Source organism: Miscanthus floridulus, chromosome 18 (genome assembly GCF_019320115.1).
Source record: "Miscanthus floridulus cultivar M001 chromosome 18, ASM1932011v1, whole genome shotgun sequence".
NCBI classification, from domain to species: Eukaryota; Viridiplantae; Streptophyta; class Magnoliopsida; order Poales; family Poaceae; genus Miscanthus; species Miscanthus floridulus.
In genome coordinates, this window is record NC_089597.1 from 134,859,308 (window position 1) to 134,884,582 (window position 25,275).

At 43.0% G+C, this 25,275-nt stretch overlaps 3 protein-coding genes across 4 annotated transcripts; all 3 read right to left on the minus strand.

Annotated features, from left to right (window-relative positions):
• Nucleotides 1-1,612: 1,612 nt before the first annotated feature.
• LOC136519707 (1,4-alpha-glucan-branching enzyme, chloroplastic/amyloplastic-like) lies at nucleotides 1,613-7,555 on the minus strand. The gene is made up of 14 exons (XM_066513080.1): nucleotides 7,274-7,555; nucleotides 7,129-7,197; nucleotides 6,535-6,742; nucleotides 6,357-6,426; nucleotides 5,746-6,012; nucleotides 4,735-5,641; nucleotides 4,369-4,485; nucleotides 4,203-4,265; nucleotides 3,577-3,684; nucleotides 2,936-3,037; nucleotides 2,662-2,729; nucleotides 2,490-2,571; nucleotides 2,259-2,375; nucleotides 1,613-2,157 (listed from the first exon to the last, which is right to left on the minus strand). Exons 1-14 carry the CDS (start codon nucleotides 7,370-7,372, stop codon nucleotides 1,930-1,932), a joined length of 2,505 nt encoding a protein of 834 aa, XP_066369177.1. The 5' UTR covers nucleotides 7,373-7,555; the 3' UTR covers nucleotides 1,613-1,929.
• Nucleotides 7,556-8,546: 991 nt separating this feature from the next.
• Nucleotides 8,547-12,583, minus strand: LOC136520162 (protein LAZ1-like). Of its 2 annotated transcripts, XM_066513593.1 has the most exons (9): nucleotides 12,250-12,583; nucleotides 11,438-11,783; nucleotides 11,262-11,318; nucleotides 11,019-11,127; nucleotides 10,751-10,935; nucleotides 10,578-10,666; nucleotides 9,660-9,921; nucleotides 9,238-9,489; nucleotides 8,547-9,138 (listed from the first exon to the last, which is right to left on the minus strand). In XM_066513593.1, exons 2-9 carry the CDS (start codon nucleotides 11,591-11,593, stop codon nucleotides 8,803-8,805), a joined length of 1,446 nt encoding a protein of 481 aa, XP_066369690.1. In that variant the 5' UTR covers nucleotides 11,594-11,783; nucleotides 12,250-12,583; the 3' UTR covers nucleotides 8,547-8,802. The 2 variants fall into 2 exon arrangements, with proteins under 2 accessions (XP_066369690.1, XP_066369691.1); XM_066513594.1 differs by lacking the exon at nucleotides 12,250-12,583 and having other exon boundaries at nucleotides 11,257-11,318; nucleotides 11,438-11,508.
• A 4,054-nt stretch (nucleotides 12,584-16,637) lies between these two features.
• Nucleotides 16,638-20,556, minus strand: LOC136522081 (cyclin-B2-2-like). The gene is made up of 11 exons (XM_066515868.1): nucleotides 20,415-20,556; nucleotides 19,520-19,696; nucleotides 19,361-19,426; nucleotides 19,210-19,255; nucleotides 18,358-18,483; nucleotides 18,140-18,277; nucleotides 17,966-18,055; nucleotides 17,644-17,865; nucleotides 17,475-17,573; nucleotides 17,188-17,366; nucleotides 16,638-17,097 (listed from the first exon to the last, which is right to left on the minus strand). Exons 2-11 carry the CDS (start codon nucleotides 19,681-19,683, stop codon nucleotides 16,953-16,955), a joined length of 1,275 nt encoding a protein of 424 aa, XP_066371965.1. The 5' UTR covers nucleotides 19,684-19,696; nucleotides 20,415-20,556; the 3' UTR covers nucleotides 16,638-16,952.
• Nucleotides 20,557-25,275: the final 4,719 nt, after the last annotated feature.

Sequence of the window (25,275 nt, forward strand, 5' to 3'; positions counted from 1 at the left end):
GAATTGAAGTGGTAAAACCTATAAAACAGTTTATATGTGAATATATAATTCCAGGAAGCCTAGGAAAATACAAACAAAGAAAAACCATCCGTTTTCCACAAGACAGACGGACGGATGGAGTGTTTTGACGTGCTGACAGTTGAATTCCTTGCGTGGCCAAGACTTTCACAAGAAATCCCAAGCTCAGGACGACACTAGTGCATTACCATTGCATGGTGATGCTGCTCTCTTGGCAAACCTCCAAGCCTATCTTTTGTCGTCCCTCTGAAAAGAATTGAAAACCGCGTGTTGAATCATTCCAAGTCCTGAAATGATTCTCCCTTTTGACGAAACCCCCAAAAGAATTAGTTACTTTCTAACAGGAAATCATTGCACTTAAGAGAATTTATCAGGCGGCGACGGCGGCTCGCAAAAGAGACTAATGGTTGGCTAAAGTGGTTGCAGTTTTCAGGCACCTTACCATTAGCATGCAACTGTGGACCTGCACCTGCTTGGGCTACGCACGTATTACACCACTAGTAGACATGTCCAAATCAGAGCAATAACCTTTTGTCTTTAATTTGCACCTTTAGTTTAATCTGTGCCTTCCTATGAAGCAACCTTAGTTTGCAGTCAGGGAAATAAGAACGGGTGAGTGGTGTAACTGATTATATTTCTAGTGTTTGATTGACAGAATTCAGCAATCACTCCAAATTTGACCCCCAGGGAAACAAAATCTCCAGTAAAGTTTGCAGTCATATCTGAACAGCTTTATTTATCTATCTCAGGTATTCTTTTTTTTTATTTGCGCGTATGCTTTAGAAGGAATTATACTACCATCAGCAACACAGAAACAGTATCATAGAGTATTACCTACTAGTGCTTCGGAGTGTGACAAGCGTGGACTTGTATGGTGCTAGGAGACTGGAGACAAAGGGTGAGCTAGCTGTACCATATGAATCAAGAAAGCAAGACCTGGAAATGGAACGGAGCTGGGGCCATCCCATCCATCCGTCCCTGTCACTTGGACCGGTTCTTCCATGGATGCACAAGTCGTTGCTGGTCGATGGATGTTGCCTCTTGCCGGGGAGTCAAGTCCATGGTTGCATTGCATGCATTCCTTCCAGTGACATTCAGCCACACACAAAGGTCACAAGATCTGATCGATCTGAGGCCTCTTTGAAGCGGTCCAAGTCTTTTACTCTTGAGAGATAGATAGATGATGCTTACTAGTAGCCTGTCACTCTTCTTGTTCTGTGCTGGAGAGAGAACAAAAAAAGAAGCTGCTGCTGGTGGGTCAGTCGCCTCAGTGCTCTGCTGCCAGTGGTGCCCATGGCGCTTCTTGAGTTGGAAGACCTGGAAGTCGTTAGTGCTCCATCTTTTTGTTGAAAGATAAAAAATATAGTATTATGACACATGAAAAGATGCCTGCGTGACGCCGGCCTGACCCTCGGTGGAGCTGACCTGACCTGCTGAACAGCTGAAATAAAATGTGAACTAGACAGGGAACAAGGAATGAAGAAGCTTCCTAACTTCATCTTCAGTTTTAGTACTGCAGACTGACGGTATATGTTCTATATCTGCGCATTGGCATCTAATATTAAACATCTTCACCAACCTAGGAAGTACAAGGTACAAGAAAACCCAACTTTTTATTCTGGACAGGAACTGATCCTTTACATACTTGGGCACATTTAGCCATGTACCCAGTAGATGGTCAAAATCCAGGTGAACCCAGGCCATGGTTCCTCTGTCCATACACACCATCCATCCCTGATTATTCTTCTCCATCTAGAAAACTATACAAGCAGTGCTTGCTCGGTGATGACACCAGTCACCTATGAGCTACAGGAAAGGACCATTACAAGGGCACCAGCTGCTAGTCCAGTAGAGCAGGACTATTAAGAGGGCGCTGGCAGCCAGTCCAGTCTTGATCAAGGACTTCTGGCTTCATTTGGTATTTTTATTGGACGATGACTGGCGCGCAAACTTCCATCCCTTCTTGCTTGAATCGTCCTTCTTGCCACCAGATGTTGCCTCCTTGTCTTCTTTAGTAGCGGTAGAAGTTTTGGCGGGGGTAGCATCAACATCGATGATCTCTGGAGAAGTCTTTCTAGAACCAGTTGTCTCTGATTTCGCTTGAAGACGTTCAGCCTCTTCATCTACACGGTAATAAGCCTGGTAGCAGAATGATTTGTCAGGGGGGCTGATATTGCACTGCGACTGATAGATTCTACTTCATCAGTTCAGTTGAGAAGTAGCTGATAAGTGAACATTACCACACAAGTGCGGGGTGGAGAAAGGACTTTGAATGAGTTTGGCCGGTTGTTGAAGTTTGTTTCAGGCACCCCTGGTATCCCTTCAGGCGACGTGAAGTGATCTACGTCGTGGCCAACCTGTGTCACAACATCGATGAATCTTGCAAACACGACATCCTGATACAATTCTCATGGCCCCAACTACAGGAGTAGGAAAAAAACATCTTTCCAGCATATATCATCACTACTTACTCTTCCATGTCCACCAAAGGCCAAAGCATCAGAGTCCAGGGCTACTCTGTATTTCCCGGGCAAATCGCATCCAACTTTGTAACTGCATATTATTTGCAAAGTAGAGATGAGAGTAAGAACACTAGACCACAGGCAAAAGGGACTTTGAAAAGACATAGATTACAAAACTTACCCCTCATAAGTTTTCTTGGGATGAAAATTGAAAACAAAAACCAAATCTCCACGTTCAAAGACAATAACCTGAAACAAAGTAGAAATAAATTGGAAATAATGTTTCACAAACCAAACTATTTGAATCAAATGGCTAGGGTTTCAGAAACCGTGCATTCCTAAATTGAAGCTCACCTTAATCGGCAAAATACAGCACACAAGCTAGAGTTACTACTCTTCCTAAGAAAGAAACAAATGTCGTAACACTCTCATACTAAGTATTCTCAAGTCCTTACCTTTTTCTCATCATTCATGTCGCTTACAATCTGCTTTGATGACGAAAGGAAGGAAAATCTCTCATCGAGCGCATTCATTGCATGATCAAACGCATTCATGTACTGTTCAGCATTAGAGCAAGGAGAAAACAATAATATGTTAGCTGAGATAAACTGTAAACTTGAACTATAGAAAAACAGAAAAAAAAAACAGGCTTTCACTTGGATACATAGTTCACCATATGCTGTAAAACAAATTATATATTAACAAAACCACCAATCATTGAGAAGTGCATTCCTAGGTCTGCAAAGTTAAGAAAATGTCATACCAATCAATGCATTGAAATTACTTTTATTCAACAATGGCAATACATAAAGCCAGGTCAACAAAATAGTAGGTTTGCACAGGCCAATCCAACCGGTCTATTGAGTAAGAAGTACAAGGTTGGTGCAGTTTACTATACTAGGGCAGTGGGGCAGCAAAACAAAGTGCGGAAAAGCATATTTGAATCCAGCTCAACACAAAAGTGTGACAGCAGTATGGAACTCTCATCTAACTAGTATCAGAGAGTGATAAAAAGGAAAAGGTAAGTGTCAAAGAGAGCCTAGAATGATGCCGGAACGAAAAAAACCTATATAAGGGTTGTATTCATAGACATAACCTTGTACCGCAAGTGATCAGTGTCCACAAGGCTCCACTGACGTCTGCATTTATCATAGCTCCAGTTGTTCCCTTCTCTTGGAAAGTCAATCCATTCTGGGTGACCAAACTAGAAGAGAATTGCACGTCAATTAAAGACACTACAAATAAGAAGGAATATATGCAGCTGCCCATTCTGTCAACTAACTTCACCAAAGATCACACTCTCATGTGTAAAAGTATAAATAGCATATGAAAAAAAAAACTCATTTTTTTTCCATTCCAGAATGATGCGGGTGAAAGACTTGATAATATCTCTGTAAGATGTTTGACATTTCTTTGTTCAAAAAAGATGTTTGACATTTAAGCAGTATGCTTTGAACAGTGAAGGGTCACATGTATCCCATGTTGTACGAATATATTGGACAAGCCACAAAAGGATTAGCAGCAATAAACAGACCACATTTTCATGTGCAAAGACAAGCGCTATTCAGAATTAGCATTAACTATTCGAATAGCCATTAGGAACTTGAGTTACTGAGAAAATAGAGGATCAACCCTAAATGCTGAAACATCAAATAGACAAAATCGAACAGGTTTATGAAGGCTTATTAATGGGAAACATTTTTTAATAGACCAAGATTTCACCTCATTCCCCATAAAATTCAAGTAGCCATCACCTCCAAGGGCCATTGTGATGAAGTGAATCATCTGGAGTGTATAGAGCACAATAAGCAAGCTATACTAAGAGGAGGGAACACGTTCAAGAATTATATAAAACCAAGTTCAACCAGAACTTGAGGAGAAATGGAACCTTTTGGAGTGCAATCCCTCGATAAATTGTAGGTGAAGCAGGCTGCAAGTCTGACATGCCAGTGTACATTTCCTTGTCCATCAGAAGAAAAGCTATAGTTTTGTCGCCAACGATAGACTGAAAATTTGCATGAGATTCATTTCCAGTAAAGATAAACAGGTCATATGTGATTGCAAATTATTAGACATGGTTATGAGGGCCTAAATATTTATGAATGATTAATGCAATTACTAATGTGATGAAATATACTACTGTCTGATTAAAAGATCCTTGCCCGACGTGTTTAGTTGTCTACCTCTACTCCACAAGAAAATAAAATACTTTGCTGCATCCAACTATACTTCCTTATAATATAATGCAGGGTACCTGATCATGGCTCTCAGCATATGCGATGCATTTTTCAGTATATCTCCTGTTAGTCAAAGTATGCGCTATTTCACCCATCGACCACTCAGAGTCATCTTTATTCTTCAGGTAGTCAATCCATCTATCAGGGATAGCCATTGCCAGGCGATAGTCAAACCCAACTCCACCTTCATCAACTGACCGGCAAAGGACTGGCATGCCTGAAACATCTTCAGCAACAACAGTTGCTTCTGGCAAGAGATTGTGCATTAAATGGTTTGCAAGCATCATGTAAACAACTGCATCCACATCTGTGTCCAAACTGAAATACTCCTGGTAATTTCCAGTAAACCCCACATTGATACCATGGTGATGATACAGCATTGATGTAACTCCATCAAATCGGAAGCCATCAAACATGAATTCATCCAGCCAATATCTCAGGCTAGAAAGAAGAAACCTCAATACCTCCCAGTTAGCATAGTTGAAAAGCCGACTATCCCAAAGTTTATGATAACCTCTATCTCCTGTATGAAAATAGGACTCTTGGGTGCTTTGTCCAACATCATAGCCATTTAAACCATCTGTGACATTATTACTTGCATGGCTGTGAACAACATCCATCAGAACTCGCAAACCCAAACTGTGTGCCTTATCAACAAGATATTTGAGGTCCTCTGGTGTGCCTGATCTGCTGCTAACCGCAAAGAAATTTGTCACATGGTACCCAAAAGAAGCATAGTAAGAATGTTCCATAACTGCCATCAACTGAACTGTGTTGTAGTTATTTGCTCGTATGCGTGGCAACACATTGTCTGCAAATTCCCTATATGTGCTTACTGCTGGCTTTTCACCACTCATACCCACATGGGCTTCATAGATACGTGGAGCAGCAGGCTTTGAAGGCCGAGGATGCTTAAATGTGTACCTGCAAAACAGAGGTAAAAGGTACTATAATTTTGTCATATATTTTTGTCAAGCTAAGATCTATTGCTTAAGTTTACAATGTGGTTGAGGACAGTAGAAACAGACCTTTCAGAAGCAGGAGGATCCCAATGAACACCATCGTAGGGAGCTCCAAATTTAGAGGCATCAACAGTCGCATAACGAATCCATGCAGGAATACGATCAACCCATACTCCACCATGTAGAAAGCGAAATTTAACCTTGGAATTATGAGGGATAGCAGGTTTCCCTTTGACATGGTCAATTTTGATCGACCAAACACCAAATTTATCCTTCTCCATCTTGTGGTTTGCACCATTCCACTCATTGAAGTCACCAATAAGCTCTGCCTCCCTACATCCATAAGTAAAACAACTCAAATGCATCAATCTATTAAATTAGTGGAAACTACGTTTTGTCATACAAAAGAAAACAGCATCAAGTAATCACAACAACAAGAGAGCGAAAAAAGGTTTTTAGCCTCCTCAGCCAAGAGCCCAAGACATGACAGTCTCGCACAGGATTGAAATCTCCAAACAGTTAAGTATTCCCAAACATTGATTACTCCCCTATGCTGTAGCACCTTTTTTTTTATCTAGTTGCTATCAGACAGCATCTCTTCACAAGCAAAATGGAAAAAGAAAATGAAGCCATACTTCGTCAGTATATCATATTTGCATGACAACATTAGAACTTACTGTGCAGCAGGTGCCCATTCGCGATATACAGTTCCATCCTCACTTGTATTGATCCCAAATTTCAAATAGCCTGGAAAAAATATAAAATCCATAAAGATTGATGATTCAGATAAGGCGGTATTTTGCGGCATAGGCAGGTGCCACAAATATTAGCATTTGAATGTATTATAAGCCTAACCTTTAGAAAATTCTTCAAGACTTCCCTCATTTTCCTCAATGGAGCCTTTCTGGTCCAGGAATCTTTTCATCCGGTAGCTGAAATGGTCCTTGAATTTCTCCAGCTTGGGGTCCAGATCGTATATGGGGAGATGATCGATATCGCCTTTGGCAGTTGCCATAGTTTTATCCTCTTGTACAGTAGCTGCAGTGGCGAATTTGCTCTTGACCTTGCAAAGTGTGTTAATGACAGATTCAGAATTACACGAGCAATAGAAGCTAACACGTGATAAACTGACAATATAGTAAGGCTAATTAGCTGCAGCAGCAACCACAGAGTATACCACTTTATTTTAACTATTTATTATGTAATAAATCATTGGAATGGCAGAAGAAAACCAACCACCAAAATTTAAACAACTTTAATTGAAATCTGAGATCTGCTTGACTTGATAAAATAACATCGACGACTACTGGTAGCAAAGCACTGGAGCCTAGCCTCACCCAAATCCAAAGCGAGACCCAATCCACAAATTCCAGAGTTTTTCCCTACAAAACTACTACAAAATTCCATTTTGTCCCTAACAACGTATTCCAATCTGGGGAAAAGATCTACCTTCCGCGCCCCTGACCGGCGAGCCTCGCACTGGACAGACAGCACACTCAGGCGCACATTGCCGCCACCCTGCGAAACCATCAACCATCAGTACATACCAAAAATAGGGAGTAAATCCAGTAGCCTCCGGATCGCCGCAGCTCACCGCGATCCCTGGAGGCGCCGCCCGATCAGCAGGTGAGCGAGAGCGCCGCGGCGGCGGGAGCGGAGTCGGAGAGGAAGACGGCGACACTAGGCACAGCATTGCGGCGGCGGCGGTGTCGGCGAGTGAGTCCCATCTCGTCAGCAATCCAAGTCCGTGGCGCTTTATAGCGGGTGCCGAACTGGAGCTGGCTTGGCGTCTTCCCCCCTATCCTCTCCCTCGCAATGAAGGCGTGATTTTTTTTGCTTGGTCGTTTCTCTCCTCACCTTTCTTCTCCGTCGCAATCTGCCGCTGCGACAAGCAGGAGGCCATGGCAGTGGCACATGACCCTGCGCCGGATCTGTGGGTCCGGAATGGCCGGAGTGCCACGTGGGCGGACACGAACAGCCGAGGAACTTCTGGGCCGATTGGCGTTTGGGCCTGCACCGGTCCCCGGTTTGCCTTTTTTATGTTAAAAAAAGGAGGGAAAAAAGGAGGCTTTTTTAAGTTGTTCTCAAGGGAAAATACAAAAAAATCATTAAATTACGTCCTAATTTGGTGCCAGATGTATTTTTTTATGTGTATATAATCTATGGCTTGTGCTGTTGTGCATATAGATCATCATCATTACTGCAACTAGTAGTAGCCCAAAAGTAGCTTTTTCTTCTTCTCTGACGTGCTTTTTGTGTAGCTTTTCTAACAAATTAAAGTGGTGATATTATGCGGTGTCATCTGCGTCAGATGAGCTCTGGATGTGTTGTTAATCAGACAAACTTTGGCCGTGGTTTTTCTTGGGGTTCCTTGCAGTGCAGAGTTCATCTTGCACTTCGTATGTTGCGTGAGAGACAACCATCTTCACTTTATATATAACTGAAGAAGTGAAAACCAAATGATCATCTTCAGTGATCAGGATACACAAGGAATAGGAAAGTTAGATGATAGAGTGTTTGCTCTTGCAATCTGATCGTCTCAAGGAACTCAAAGTCCATCCATAGTAGCAAAAGGAAAAGAAAAAGGTGTTCTGCTTTTCTGCTACTTGTGTTACCACACCATAAATATAAAGCTAAACGTCACACGAGCATAGTATGACAACGGCCTGCTCTCTCGGCCTTGAGCCCCTGACCTCAGAATGAACAGTGAAAATGATGATATATAGCGTCAAAGCATGAAAACAAAGCAAATAGAGTGGCACATCATCTCATGCCTCAGCTTTAGAAACATCTATCTATTCTTTTGTATGACTAGTTCTAGTCTGTACTTAAGTACTTTACAAGGATGAAGTGGGAACTCAGAACAGGCACATTGCTTCCTTCCAACACTTGCTCTAAGTAGTCCTGACATCTTAAATACAGGATCAAGGCCTCAGCAGCTGAAATTGTCAGCTGAAAGAATCAACAGACAACAAACTGATTGTTCATCTCGATTTGGCCGTGCTACAACATCATGCCAGAGACCTCATCTTACACTTGAACCCACTGGTTCGGTTCTCATATATCACCACACGCCGACTCCTGTGACATTTATATAGTATCCCTACAGGTTGCTCTTAGTTGTCACTCCCTAGTAATCCATCTGTTCCCTCGGATCTCAAACCCACCTAGGCCATGGTCGCTGCTCTCTCCACCACTCTCTGCGCTTGCATAGCCTGATTTCCTGCGTTGCCTTCGTGCTTTCTTTGGGCCACTGTTGTCACTCAGGCTCCCATTCAGGAGTGGATCATCAATCCCACTGATGACCCTGGTCAAGGATGTGGGTGAACTGATGCAGCTATCGTCATTTGTTTTCTTCTTTCCCTTCTCGCGCTTTTTGATGTTCTCTGATATCATGTGCAGCTTTTCATTGATTGGTTCCACAGCATGGTTCACAGTAAACTTCAAGTCATTCACAATCTGCGAGATTGGTCAGATGAGATTTCACTTTGTCTGACATAGGAAAAAATAGTAATTCAAGTAAAACAGATGAAGGTAAATGAGCATTCGTCCCCTTACGTATTCACCACCTCCAAGTACGACATCACGAACGCTTTCTTTTATGGCAGTGGAACACCTGACACGATCATCTGGCTGGGGAAGCCTAAACTTGGTTGGGCGCTCACTATCCTTGACTTCATCTGGATCTAGAGGGCAGTCGACAGAAGCATAGTCTCCAAGAACTGAAACATCTCCAACAAAACAATCACCAGTTAGCTCGTATGGCTTCGCAGGGAAGACATACAGGTGGACAACGGCAGCAACACCCATCTGCATAGCACAGAAGACTGTTAAGGTTTACTTCAAATGAACATGAACAATGCAAACATGCATAAATATTGACCTATAGAACATGCCCTCTTCAAACTACTAACAGCAAAGGTTCCCATATGAACAAATGCTAAATAATGTATTGAAAAGGTATAATAGGAGTTAACCACCTCTATGCAGATAATAAAGTCTTGGATACTTGACTTGAACTGCAATTCTTGAGCAATAGGACCTCTCAACAAACCCCAATTGAAGAGCAGTGCGATTGCTATACCTTGCCACCATGTTAAGAATACAATAGACTTGAATGTCAGAAACTTTGCAAGAGGCTTTATATGAGCTAACTCATCCTTTATCACAGCATAGAACTGAACGAGACAGTATAAGGCCCATGACTGACTGAAATTGAGAACCACAGCCGTGTAAGAGTACCTGGTAGACAAGTAAATAGTTCAGTAATGGCAAGACAATGATTGTTTAATTCCTATGTCATCAAATGCATGAGCAAGTTGACCATGTGCAACAACATATAATAGGCAAACAGACGAGAGAGGGAAAAAGAACAGCAAACAGATTATGTTTTCAAAAAGTGTGCAACTTAACAAACAATTTCTGAGCTATGTATAGTATCCTAATATAGGATGAGGCATCTAAAGAAAGTACGATATAGGATGAGCTATGTATAGTATCCTAATATAGGATGAGGCATCTAAAGAAAGTACGATACACCATAAATTAGATGCAAACGTTAGTTGTGACTGAGTGTTATCAAATACATTCATGCAGCTTGTGAGAGTCAACTACCACAACACGGAACACCAGAAACAGAGCACATAATCTGACATATGTTCAAGAAAACAGCAAGTTGACTATAGGTGAAGGACAACTAAATCTAATGATACACTAAGTGATATATAACATATAACATATACATGCCTGCCCACAGTTCAAAGGAAAATGAGCATAAATGCATTTGCATTTTTAATAACTTCCAAAAAAAGATAGTAGGATGGGAACACTGTAACACAGATAAGACAAGTTCGTGCAAGGATTGTTGAGTAAATGAAGTCAACTTATATATCTCTTACCCACAGTTCAACTTAAACTCTCCTTCACAGTACACTCCAAAGGCTTCAAGAATCACCGCAAGAATAGCACATATTGATTTTATTATCATCTGTCCAAGGACAGGGAAATGAGTTAGTTTGAATTTCACAACACCCTGCAAAGCCATTGTGATGAAAGATAAAGAGGCACATACATATTGAACTAGCCCAAATTTGATGACCAAGTAGAACCATTCACCTAGCGGCCACGGTTTCAGTATGTAGTTCATTGGAAAAGGATGGTTTACATATCGTTGTTCAGATGCTTGGCCTAAAAGTGGTGCAACAGAACCTGAACCACCTTCCCTATTCAAAAATTGAATTGTCCTATCTTCGCCACCTGGCATAAGTACGAGTGCAATGGTAAGGCCAAGATATGGATAATAACATTGGAATGTGAAGTAATAATTGAGAGAGGAGTACCTAAGCAAGCAACTAGATAGCGCCCAAAACAGTACATAGCAAATGCCTCATATCCATCTCGCATAATTTCAATATCCACACTTATTGATGGATATACCAATGAAAAGTACTGCAAGAGTTCTCATAAAATGTTAAACGGTATAGCGATGCAACAATTGAACAGCTAGATCTCATCCTATACTTGGACTGTAAATACAGGTGTTAATCTGGGATGAATGACAAAGCAGCAGCATAGCACCTTACCGACTCGACTGCATAGCACGGCACCATGAGAATGACGCCGACAAGAAACTTCTGTTCCTGAAAGAACACAGATGTGGCACGAATGAGTGAAAAGACCAAGTGAGACACAGTTCAAACAATTTACCACATTGATTTAAAATTTTAAATAGCAAGCGACACTGATAACAATTCACAACCTCTGGGTTTTTGTAGGCTGACAGATGGTTGAACAGCAAGTACAAGGACAGTGAGAAGGATATGATAACAAAAACACCGGCGATGATTGTAGCCCAGAGAGGTGGTGTGTAGCTTCCGAGAACCATGAGCAATTGCTTGGCCAACTCCATCGCCATCCCTTCTCACAGCCCCCCTTAACCGGCCTTCTCAGATTATGCTGCTCCCTTTCGAACGAAATCTGTTCCAGGGTGTGGTTCATAGAGGGTCATAATTCGCAACCCCTAAGTCAAACAGGAGCTCTCCTCTTGTTGAGCAGCTTGGCAGTACCAAGAATTCTGTTGTTCCACCTGATACTCTGGTCTTTTCCTGCAAGCACCATATATAAATAAATAAAATATATATAAAAAGAGATAGAGATGACTGAACTCGGAGAGGCCTAGCCAATACACCAGTCCTCTCCTCCCCATACGCCGTATGGATTTGTGACAGGCTAGTCTTCCTCAGCTCCGGCCAGCGTGCGCCTCGTCTCCTCCGCTGCGCACACACGCCTCCTCTTCCTCTGATCCAGGTTAGGGGTGGACGCTGGCCGGCGGGGGCTGGGCGGGTGGGGGCGAGATTGAAGAAAAGGGAGGGGAAGGTTGAAGACGAACAGAGCAAGGGGCTGGCAGGCGGAGGCCGAATGAGCCCTTCCGTTGTATGAGCCCATGGCGACGGCGGCGAGCGGCGGCGCCGTGTTTGTCAAATTGCCAAACAACTACTCGTCACCGCCGAGCAACTTATAGACGAAAGAATCAAATCGAGAAGAAGAGGGGCTAAACCAAAGGATACAAACCTAGAGAATCGGATCTGAGCTGGAGCGAACCACACAATGCAGGAGGGATCAACGAAAACCGACCACCGGAAGAGCAAGACTCCCTCCGCAATCAATCAGAGAGTCCCATCAATCAATCCGAACCAACTGGCGTACATGAGAGAACCAAAAAAACAAACTTTGCCTGCGTAGGATTAATTGGGATTGGGTGGGGAGCATGGATGCTGATTAATGCAGAGGATTTGGTGGCGGAATAGTAGTTGCCTGGGAGACAGGGACGGCGGGGAGAGAAATTCTTTCTCCCGCATCACATGCTCCCCAGCGTTTCTGGTTTTGTTTGCAGTCGCTGTCTGTCGGGTCAATCAGGATATCTCTCGCGCTCTCTGGTCCCTCTCATCCTGCCCTCTTGTTTTCTCCTGTGCTCTTGCGTTCGTTCTCTGGCAACTCCAGATCGGAGGCCCCAATTCAAATTTTGGATCTTGAAATGAAGAATCTTTTGTTTTAACGAAAAATCTACCTGTACCAGGGTATTCCAAACTCGAATCGGCCCTGTTCGCTGGTCTCATCTTGGCTGAAATTGGCTGGAAAACACTGTTCTGGCTGAATTGTTGTGAGAGAAAATACTATTTCAGCTGAAAAAATAAGTCGAACAAATCGAATATAGGGTAAGCCGAACGGAGCCGAAGTTTCATCAACAGTGCATCACCACGAGCCATCCATCAGCAACTGCATGCAGATTATTATCCCTTTTCTAGAAAATGAGTACTAATGAATCAATGGGTGGCTGCCACTTCACTTGGATTAGCCTACAGATAAAGTCTTTACTCATTCCGTCTCAAAATAATTGTAAATTTCAGTTTTTAAAAAATCATTATTATTTTAAAATTTAGCTAGATCATATCAAAAAAATATTATCAACAGTATGTCCTACTATATTTGTTATGAAAATATTTTCAAGCTTGTTAGTGTCTGGATGTCCTAATTCGAACGCTAGCGTCTGTGCCCGCGCCGCCTATTTTTTCAACGCGCCCCATTGCATGGGCCCCTCACGCCTACACTCGGTTTCTCTGCGCCGCCCCCTAACAGCAGGTCCACGCCGCGCGGACATCACCCTGTAGCTACAACGGGTGGCTACGATAGGTGGGTCCCATTGCTACATATGCAACACCAGATCTACATTTACAACACCCAGGTGAAACACTTACAAAACACATGAAAAACACTGGAAGTCGTTGCAAACATATGCAACATCCAGATAAAACACTTGCATCAGGCATATGAAGCAATTGAAACACTTGAAACATACACTTGCAGCATGTACGTATATGCAACATCGAGATCTACTTTTGCAATATTCAGATGAAAACACTTGCAATATATGTCGGATACAAATGAAACATTTAGAACATAGACTTGAAACATACTAGTATAGCCATTGCAAAATGTGCAACATCTCAATCTACTTTGCAACATTGATATAAAAACACTTGCATCATACCTTTGAAACACTTGAAACATACGTCTGCAACATGCTCTTTCAGCGCAAACATCTCCTTACTGCTTCGGCGAATGGAGGCTCGTCAGCGCATGGAGGTCACCGTTGTGCTCGCCGACACATGGAGCTCGCCAGAAACACGGAGCTGGGCGGCGACGCACAGAGGGCGGGTGTGGGGTTGGCAGGGCGGCGGTGCGCGCAGAGGGCGGGTGGGGCAGCGTGTGGAGGTCACCGGTGTGCTCGCCGGCAACGTGGAGCTGGGCGGCGACGCACATAGGGCCGGGTGGGGGCGAACACGGGCGGAGGTGGCGCAAAGGGCGGGTGGGCGCGGCAGTGGGTGGCACAGAGAGTGGGTGGAGAGTCCAGGATGTCGGATGCTCACGTTAGAGCGTTTCAGAAATATTTTCTAATATTAATTTGATGGTATTCTTTAGGCATCATGAATATCCATATATTGTTGTATACATTTAGTCAACTCTAAAAAGGTATAACTTCTGCAGTTATTTTAGGATGGAGGGAATAGCTTGCAAGCAATGGAGACCCTTAAAAGCCTGTGAATCGAATTTTTAAGTTTCCCATGGATTAGTTGGCAAGCTCAATCCTTTTCCGACGCTTTCAAACCGTGGGTTGTCGAGCTTTTCTTTTACCCAAATACAGGATTAGTTTGTATTTCGTATTTTGTATGTGTCATCACAGTGTTAGCTTGTGATGAATGATGAGAGAGTATCTTCAAATGCAAGTTCAACTTAAGCTCAAAATTTTAGAACTTCATCTTTAATTAGGCATGTTTTGTTTTTAAATGCAAAATGTCACTACCAATAGAGTATTTTTTTAGTTGGCTGCGACCAGGAAGCTCCATGCGTCCTTATGCAGCGCCTCTATTTTTTTTCTAAAAAAGGCAATGTTCTTTTTAAATGATATTTCAAAAAATATAGGCATATTTTTAATCTTTTTTTAGAATTTATTTTTCAATCTTTTTGGAAACACACCATAGGCATTGGCGCGGCATGGCCCCTACCATTGGCGTGACATAGTCCAGCATACTTCCAACTTTTTTCTTCTGTAGCAACCCAAACCTTTTGTTTAGGTTTGCAAAAATCCACTTGTTAAGACTTGGTTAGCCCAAAGCCCCTTTTCTCAAAGGTATAGTTGACCCAAAAACTTACGCAAAGAAAAACAAGTTAGACCCATCTTTCTAGTTTTGTGGTCAGACTGCGATCAACATCCACAATAGCCCTATTTCTTGACCTTCAATTGACCAGTTAAACAGTTAGGCGGTCACCCCGTACCTCTAGGAGGTTAGATCGCCAGCGTCAAGCAACTCTTCATGTGCAACGGGTAAGTGTGTTGTCGTCACTCCTTCAGTGCCCACCTGGCCACTTAAGCTTGCGTCCAACACCATTAGCATACCTCTCCTTTCGTCGTCCCTCTTCATTCCCACCCACCCATTGTTTGCCATTCTCCCCAACCCAAGGCTAGTAAGAGGGAAAGTCCATGGAGTTTCAATTGATCCTTAAACCATCCCTACCTCTTGAGATCATTAGACCAGATCACTAAAGCTTTCCTTCAGAGCTTGGGAGCCCTTCTTGGATTTCTTCTTCCACTTCACCAAGGAGCCTTGCATCAGTGGACTCTCTCTACTCCAACATGGGACATCATAGATGGCTAGAGGTCACATCGTGCATCATACTCCCTCCATTCCAAATTGTAAGTCATTCCAAGAATCTTGGAGAGTCAAAGTTTTTCAAGTTTGACCAAATTTATATAACAAAATAATAATATTTATCATACCAAGTAAGTATCATTAGATTCTTCATTAGTTATATTTTCATATTATACCTATTTGATGTCATCAATCTTTGTGTTTCTCTCTATAATTTTAGTCAAACTTAAAAAAGTTTGACTCTCCAAGATTCTTGGAATGACTTACAATTTGGGATGAAGGGAGTAGATATTAAGATATTGATCTGGCAAAAACAATAGATGGCTAGAACAATTTAGATGACATGGCTTATCGTGAACATAGAGAAGTAACAATTAATGACTCTTAGTGAGTTGTATCTATATAGGTTATATAGAATATATCCTAGGAATCAATAGATATGGAAGCCTTGATATGGTTACTTAGGCATTTCAGGCATGAGGCATGTTGGTAACAACCAAGTCTAATAGGACTAGACAACAATTGAAACTTGTGGATGATTTTGCTACCGGAAACCTTATTAGGACAACCACATAGTAGTAAACTTGATTATTTTGTATGCCTTGGCAGAGCTAGCTACTACAAGCTCACTTCAGAACCCAAAAGTTGAAGTGCTATTCCAAGTTGTAGATAGCACTTCGTGCTGAAAGGCCTTCTGCTTCAATGGATCATAAGCTTCTTTGCTTACTTTGCTATCTTTTACTCCTCCAGATGCACTTAGACTTTTAATGTTCAAAGCATAGAGAAATGCAGTAAAAGAAATGTACAAGATAGGATAAAGATGCCAGCGGAAGAAAAAAATCTGATGCTAAGCTAAAAGGATCAAACTGATGGCATCTGAAGCAAGAAATATGCTTATTATTACCCAAAGAATGAAAGACACTTCATACACAGCATCCCTGACCAACAAGAAAAAGACAAAAACTGATAATAATGCCATGCACATACCTGAAAACATGCTACATAATTTAAGATCAGGCACAAATGGCCATGAGACATGGCTTCAGGTTTCACGCATCAACTGTCTGGGGTCGATAACCGTCTTGAGTGAATAGCGAGATATAAAAAGCTTTTTTCGCAAATATACAGATATACAAGACCTGTAACAATGGAAAAGTACCAACAATGACAGTGCATTGAGATGGAGCTTTTTGTCTAAAGGCATCCTTCAGATTGCAGAGGTGCAGAAAAAACAAATTCAGCAGATCCACACAATCAATGCTTATTTTCAGATTGCAGAGGTGTCACATAACATGACCAAAGAATAATGCCCAAGATACAACGAATTAAATTCCAATGGATATAATTGGAAAAAACCTAAACAACACAAACACTGTTTCATTGAGGTTAAGTTATTGAACTAACGAACAACACACCAACCCAGCCCACCAAATAGTTGCTGCAACAGCTGTTACATGATCCCACCTCTGTAGTTTAGTCGAAGTAGCCTTTATATACACCTCTCTTTCACTCTTTCCATGGAAGTAGTTAGAGTGTGTATAACCAGCCAATTATATTAGTTCAATCTTAGGTTCTTGCATCCAGCAAGAAAGTTGCAGGTTCCGATTTCGCAGCACAGCCATATCTAAAAGTGCTGTACTTTCTATGGACCCCGGTAAGTTTTCCATGAGCTGCTCTTTGGTGCAGTTCAACCATCATCCTAGAGCAAACCCTGCAATGTAGAAGGGACCATGTAACTGTAAGCACAAAACTGAAAAGATATGCCTTTTGTAATATATAAAGAGTAGGGAGGTATAACTACATTAGTTGCTCTTCTGAATATTTTGTGTGCAGCTCACAGCATTTGTTCCAGGACTTGAACCCATTTATGGTGCATTGAGCTGTGTAGATGGCAGCAGCTGCTAGCATAGACGGGCAGAACTGGAGCATCTCGTATTCGACAAGACTCAGCTCGATCATGAAGAAAGACAAGAGTTCGAGCTGTCCAGTAGTATAAAGATTTTGTCAGGGTTTATGTACTTGTACAACAAATCTATAGCTTACATGATTTATTGATCACAAAAACATGAGTATGTATTAGTATCTTACCTTCTTCTCAGATTGTGCTGCCTTTAGAAACCTTCTCATGAAACAGTATGGAGTCGGCACTGACATATTGAAATTAAGTGTGTTCACTATCCTCCTCTCCTGCAGAGATTTCAATGTCAGTTATCTGTTTTATTTTGCACTAAAAATCAACATGCAGCACATTTTTTACCATTTCAAGAATATCAGCCCTTGTGTAGGCGCGATCACAGATTAAGATCAGATCCTCGACCACCGGTACGCTCACTTCTTCATACTTGCACGCGAGCAACATAGCAGTTACACCAACTAACTGAAGCTTCTTCCGCACCACAGTTTCACGTGCCAAGAATCTATCTATGATGTTCACAGTTAGGAAAAGGGTATCCTCCAACAGCTCTAATTTGTAGTGTACCTGCATTGAAAAAAGAAATAAAACATGGAATTTTAAGGTCTTACAGAGCATATGAATAATACTAAATCGAAAGCTTTAGACGTTTGCTTAAAATCCCCACCTCTATCAGCCAGTCAATTAGAATGCCACGCATCTTCTCATTTATATCGGTTTGGTTTGACATGTAATTTGTAGGGACACAGCTTGCACCCTATGTACAAGTGTTGCAATCAGATTACAAATGCCAACAACAGGGTAATTGCAAATATCTTCAGGTTCAAGATTAGAGTTCTACCTCAGTTTTCCTGTAAAATCTGTAAATTTCATCTACATAGTCAACCACAGCCAGGGAGTTTCCTGCATCACAACTGTCAATATCGGGTGCTGCCTCCTCAATATCTTCCATCTCGATCTCTTTCAGTTCAGAGCTCATCTGAAATGACTTGTATTAATGACAATTACTAGATAGACCAATCTATTATGCTTACCAAGGGCTAAGTAATGTCAATTTACCATTTCATCAATCTCCGACAGCATAGGCAAGGGAATGTCATCAGTCATTTTTGTGCTTTCCATATCTGCAGGTGTGTGGAATGCTGTATGTGCGTTTCTTTTCAGTCTTTCACTTCCAATTGGGGCCTGCATGGCAATAAAATATTCTGAGCTGATATATGAATACTACTACTTGTTGAAACAAGGTCGGATTTCACTGTAGCATGTGGAGATGTGAACTGAAAGAAAGTTGCACGACATTTATGAACAAAAAGGTCTACTAGAATAAGATAGTTTGTAGAATATTCAAATTCTATATATGCATATTCAAATGTACACAACATACAAGAGCAGTCAGCACAAATTAGAAGATTCAGTGGCATAGATCAAAACTTTATATACTATATGCAAAAGCTGAATTTATTATTATTATATATAAAGGACTTCAATATACAAGTTTGAAGTCCATGGGTGCCCTTTCACACTTCACAGGTCAGATATTTGAATGGCCATATTTACCACAAGTTGCAGCAACATGCATCCAAGAATTGTCAATTTCACAGCAAAAACATAGTGCATCACATTCAAATATATAAAAACTTATATGCTACGTGCAAATAAAATCTGAATTCTCTTTCACACTGATGAAATGTCTGAATTGGCGTATTTACCATAAGAAGCAGCAGCATCTATCAGGAAATTATCTAACTGGCAGCAAAAGACAGTGCACTGCACATTCATAATCTGGCTCCTACGTCAATCCTAACTTGTATAATGCCATAATGGGAGCATAAATTTACAGAAACAAACAGCAGTGCACAGAGCAGACACTATCAAACTAGCAACAATTTGAATATCTTTAATGACTATTACCAGATGGGCAACCGTAGGTTGGTTTGCCAGTGTTGCAGCGAATTTCCTGCCAAAAGAGCAAGACATACTACTTCATTAACCTGGTATATATGGTAATTCGATCCAGGATGGTAATTAGTAACTACTAGAAGTGAGGTGTTAGATTGCAAACCTTGTGACCGGACGGTGTCCAACAAAGCCATCTTGATCTTTAGTATTTACAGCAGCAGCTGGTTTTCTGAAGCAATGAAATTAACTCAATTAGAGATCCAGTTCATGCAATTGGAAGCTACAGGTGAAGCAAAATTTGTGCACAGCTCGGGGGGCTTACTCTGAGAGACCCCTCTTGCTGACAGCCAAGTGCTGGTGTGGGCCTCCTATTATGTTCTTGATGTCGCTGAGGGCTCTCCGGTTGGTGTTGGCCATCTCCGGCGCAAACTTGACGCCCTCCATGGCAACACCTTGGTGGCCGTTTTCAGATCTCAGATTCTCCATTGCTGACGAGCTACTGCAGCAAGAAAGTCAAACCGAACGGTACATGAGAAACTGATAAACGCCAAGAGCTACGCGGATCTGCTTAAAGCAAGGCCTTTTGGTTTGAATATCGCGTGACATTCCGCATCGTAGTACGTCAGAACGATTCCAAGACGACAAATGCGGCAGGTAAGACCATAGGAAGGTCAAAAAATGGATTAAAACGCTGGGAATTCCGGGAATTTGAAGAGAGCCACTGATGGCATGTTCCATAGCTGGAGTCTGGAGAGAAACAAGAGATCCCCCCAGCTCAGTCCGAGAAGAGGAAAAGAGGCAACTTTGAGAAATTCGGGGCAAGAAGCTCGGAAGAACTCGGGTTCCGAGAACGCGGGGGCAAATTCTTGGCGTTCTTCGATGGAATCCGAAGAGCATGGGAGATCTTCGGGAGAAGATCCACCGGCAGCAGGCAACAAAGCTAGCTAGCTAGCTACAAGTCTGAATGCAATCTCGCTTTCAGCTGATCTTCTCCCTGAATTGCTCCATCTGACCGGAGATCCAAGGGAGTCACAGCTAAAGAACCCAAATCCAATGCAAAACAAGAGCAGGGAACAATTCAAACCCTAGCGCAAACTAAAGCTCAGACTACCGCACCCAACAACCCCGTTCAAGAAACGCACGCGTCAGTCCAAGAACCAAACTTTCTTTCACCCACACGGCCGCCGGATGCGGACGAGAAGCACGCGCGTACGGACCTAGGGAAGAACCAACGGGCCGGGAGACGAAGCGCAGCACGGCAGGAGCTCCCCCCCCCCTAAGGGACGGCCTCGCTGCCTCTCCGCTGCGGTACCTGCTGGTGGTGGCAGGCAGGAGCCAAGAGGAGGAGCGGAGGAGAGAGACGGGCCACGGGAGCGATAAAATAGGGGGAGGAGACCCAAAAGGGGAAGGGCGGTCCGAGCTGTTTAAACGCAACGGTCGTGCGATGGGGGCCGTCGGATGGGATCTGGACGGCCGGGGCAGCTGTGGGGGCGCCCTCAACGGCTAGGGATTCCACATGTGCTCCTGCTTTCAAAAATAAGCACACTTTGTTTGCAAGCCTTGATGACCCAGCAAAGACTTTAAGACTGTGGATAGATGGCCATTACATGAGGCGGCGTCAGCTTTAAGTTTCCATCTAGTAGACAATATATATGTGCATCTTTTTAATTACCTATGTATGTATAGGATAAAAAGAAGCATGTGTAATTCCTATGTAGTAGTGCTGAGTTTAGTTCCATACTTCCATGGGTTGTTTTCACATTCTTCGTACTAAATTTAATAGATTTATAATCACCGCGGCGTGTAATACTGATTTTGGTTTGTTTTCACATTCTTCGTACTAAATTTAATAGATGTATAATCACCACGGCGTGTAATGATGATGTTGGTTTCACGGGCTGATTTCACGTTCCTCGTACTAAATTTAATAGCTTTATAAATATCGCAATATGTACCGTCGGTTTTAGTTTCACGGGCTGATTTCACGTTCTTCCTACTAAATTTATAGCCTTTAGCTGAGTCTATTGAACGTGCAGCAATTGGGTTGATTTCAAGTCTTTGTACTAAATATATAGCTTTATAATTGTCGCGATACATATTGCTAAATTTGGTTCCATGGGTTGATTTCACGTTCTTTGCACTAAATTCATTAGCTTTATAATTGTTGGGGTATATACTGCTGATTTAGGTTCTATAGGTTCATTTCAGGTTCTTTGTACTTGGAATAGTTTTTGCCGCGGTCGGCCCTATTGAACTGGGAGTAGTTTGGTTGATTGCGATATATAAAATTCCATGCCCAGAGTTTTGATGATAACATACTTTTAATTAAATTGATTTACCGTGGTGTCACGAGGAGCTCTATTTTATACTGAATATTTTATTGAGTTGTAGCTCTGCTACGATTGAATACTCCTACACTACTGCAGTGTTTGAACTAGTAGTCGTTCATGGACGGCCATCCCTGCTCATCCGTACTACTGCTACTGCCTATCTGTTCTCGCATGTGGGCCCCACTCCCTTGCAGTCACATCTCTAGGGCCCTGTTTGTTTGAGCTTAACCGCCAAAATCAGCATTATTTTCAGCCATGAAACAGTGTTTTTCTCTTCCAACAAATCAGTATCAGCAGCAGCAGCAGCCACAGAAACCATCAGCCGAACAGGCCGCTACGTACCGTTATGCTGAGTTGCTGACACTGACAGTAGCATCGTTCGCTATTCCCAAGAGGAGAATGAGAAATCAGTGTTCAACAATTTGTAAAACAGATAGGCTAGATATTTTTAGATTTCAAAATTCGAAAATCAGTTGAATTTTGTGGCCAAATGAAATTAATGGATACATACCAAGGAGAACTAAGCGTATCTTCTGATCCAGGTAGCTAATAATAATTAAATGGTTGGATGCAGTTGTCTTACAACTTTCCTGCCCCTGGTTTAAGATTTTCCATATAACCTGTTTTTGAATTTCATCTGAAGGCCCACTTTAACGACTAGGAATTCAGCAAAAAACAGAAAAAAAGAACTTGAATCTTCAACATGAAGAATAATCGTGGTCTTGGAGTTTCCAAATACTTTTTTAAAAGAAAAACAATTCACCCAAAAAGTTATGCACATTGAAGATTTGGTGCAAAAGTAGAAATGTGGCAGGAAAAGAGAGATAGAAACTATTCAATTCCAACGTTCGAAATGGGACATAAGCATGAGCTTCAAATTTCCCTTATACTAGTCTTATTAAGGACAAATGAATCGTTGTTAGCAGGGAGCCTATGCAAAATCATTGTTCGGTGTGCGTGCATTGCCAAGACACGTGATGCACACACTCTAAAACTGACTAGCAAAGAACGGGGGTGTGAATAGCACAAGGGATGGTGGGCAGTGCAGCTGGCAACGATGTCACCACAGGCCGAGGGGCATTAGACAAGGTGGCAGTAGTAGAGATGGTGGAGATTTGAGGTTAGGATTCCATGTCCAGCGACCTTAGGGCGCGTTTGGCCGGGCTCCCGCCGGCTCTGGCTCCCACACGGTAGCGTAACTGTAGCGCGCAGGAGCTGGAGCCGGAGGAGCCAAAAAACAAGCTTCTCCGGCTCCGGCGCTGTCAGTGAGAGAGAAAAGGAGGAGAGAGAAAAATGTCTTCAGTGAATAGTGTCGCTATAGGGGAGGAGTCCGAGAGCCGGAGCCGCTCGGAGGCCGGCCAAACGGGCTCTTAGAGGGGGACGGGGGCGTAGTTGGCCTGACGGTGGTGGCGCTCGCAAGCAAGGAGACAGGGACAAAGCTTTGTCGTCTTCCTTCTAAGAAGATTCCAACTAGAGGAAAAGTATAGTGGCCCGAGCGGTTGGGGTGAATGGTGGGCGGTGCAGCTAGTAACGGCGACAGCAAGGGAGTAATAAAGATACAGGAAACAAGAAAACACAGGGAAGTGAAAACCAGACACTCACCTACCAAGAGCCTCCTTCTCAAATGTATCTCTAGTTCAAAATAAGATCTCTTAATTTAAATGACAAATATAAATTTGAAAAAAGTGAACACTCACCTAGAAAGAAGCCCCTTCTCGAATGTATTTCAAATAATAAGATCTCTTAATTTAAATGACAAATATAATTTTGGTAAATGGTAATGAGTAGTCGGTTTAATTGCAAACTAAAATTCTCTGTCCCGAGTTTGGTTTATAACTTACTTTTAATTAAACTGATTTACTGTGGTGTCATGACCAATTATGTTTTATGCTCAAATTAGTTATGTATTTTATGCTCAAATTAGTTATGCTGGAAAATTGCTCAGAAATAAACACCAGGAAGAACAAATATTCAGTTGTAGCTTTGGTACTGCTACTCCAGTGTTTGAGAGGAACTAGTCGTTCATGGACTGTCATCCCTACTGCTATTGCCGGAGTACGAATACTCCCTCAGTCCCAAAATATTTGCACATTTGGCATTCAAAAATTGTCCCAAATTAAAGTGCCATATAGGGTACCTAGGGTACAACATCTACTGACTACAGCAGCCACAGCAGGTACGACCGTGAAATAAAAGAAAAACCGGACAAAGAGGAAAGCAACGTAGGATCTAGAAGCTTCCCCATCCACTCGTTTGGTTAACCCGCCAAGGCTCCAAATCAAGTCAGATGGATGTTTCTAGGGATAGCAGCGCCATTTACGCCAGTTTTGATTTGCGTGCCCAAACCCTAGATGTGCAAATATTGTGGGACGGAGGGAGTAGTTGTCTCTCCGCCTGTGGGCCCCACTTCCTTGCAGTCACATCTCTACCGTTGTGCTGACAGTGTTATTCATTCCCTATCCCAAGAGGAGAGTGGAAATCATAGTTCAACAATTTGTAAAGGCCTAGCTAGTGTGAAAATAGATATTTTTTAGATTTCAAATTCAAAAATCAGTTGATTTTTGTGGCCAAATGAAATTAATGGATACATGCCAAGGAGAACTAAGCGTATCTTCTGATCCAGGTAGCTAATTAATAATTAAATGGTTGGATGCAGTTGTTTTACAACTTTTCTGTCCCTGGTTTAAGATTTTCATATAACCTATTTTTAAGTTCAGCATGGCTAGCGTCCGGACGTCCAGATGCTAGCCCCCGTCAGGACGCCCCTGTCTGCTCCGCATGCTGCTAAGCCTTACCGCATGCTGCGCCTGCCCCCCCTGCCTCGTATACGGCTGCAATTGCTGCGCCCACCCGCCCGCCCGTGTGCGTAGGCATGCAGCTGCGCCATGCCTGCTCCTGGGACCACCCACGCCCGTGTCCGGCATGCTACTACGCTTCGCTTTGCTTCCGTATTGCGCACGTGCCCGTGCATGCAGGTGAGGACCACCCACGCCCATGCCCCTTCGCTTGGCTTGTGCCCGTGCTTGTGCATGTAGGTGGGGACCACCCATGTCCGCTTCGCTTTGTGACATCAGTATTGTAGCTGCCACAACCATCATTTTAAACAGTCTACTAGTTATTGCATTAATTTACACCTACATATATAATTTACTCTTATATATATGTATTATTTATGGTTGCAATTTTTTGGGTTTTCTCCCATTTGCTATTTTTGGGAGATAGGGAATGGCAGCCCTTGAGGGCCCCTCCCCTGGAATTCAGCTCAGCCCGCGAAAAGCCTTCTTCCTCCTTGCTCTCTCCACCACCTGCTCCTCACGTTCGTTTGCCATTCCATCGCCATTCCCTTCCCCGGAGGATTCAGCGCACACCATCTAGCGCATTGACCGATCGATGCTGCCGTGGTCCATCTTTCCGCGGCAGGCGGTGCCCGGGGGCGACTCAGAGCCAGAGGCAGAGGCGGACCCGTCCGAGCCATCGGGGAGGCAGCTGTCGGACGAGGCCCTGGTCGAGGACCTCCTCGCCGCCGTCGCCTCCGCACGGTCGTTCCACGAGTTTCGCCGCTCGCAGCGCAAGGAGTCCTTCGGCCTCCAGCGCTGGCTCCAGCTCGTGCTCCCGCTCATCCAGGAGATCCGCGAGATCGGCCCGTCCCTCACCGATGACGCCTACCGCCGCCGTCCCCTCCTCGGCCCGCATTCCACGCTCTCTCCCGCCTCTCCGCTGCTGCCCCTCTCTGGAGGGGGCTAGAAGC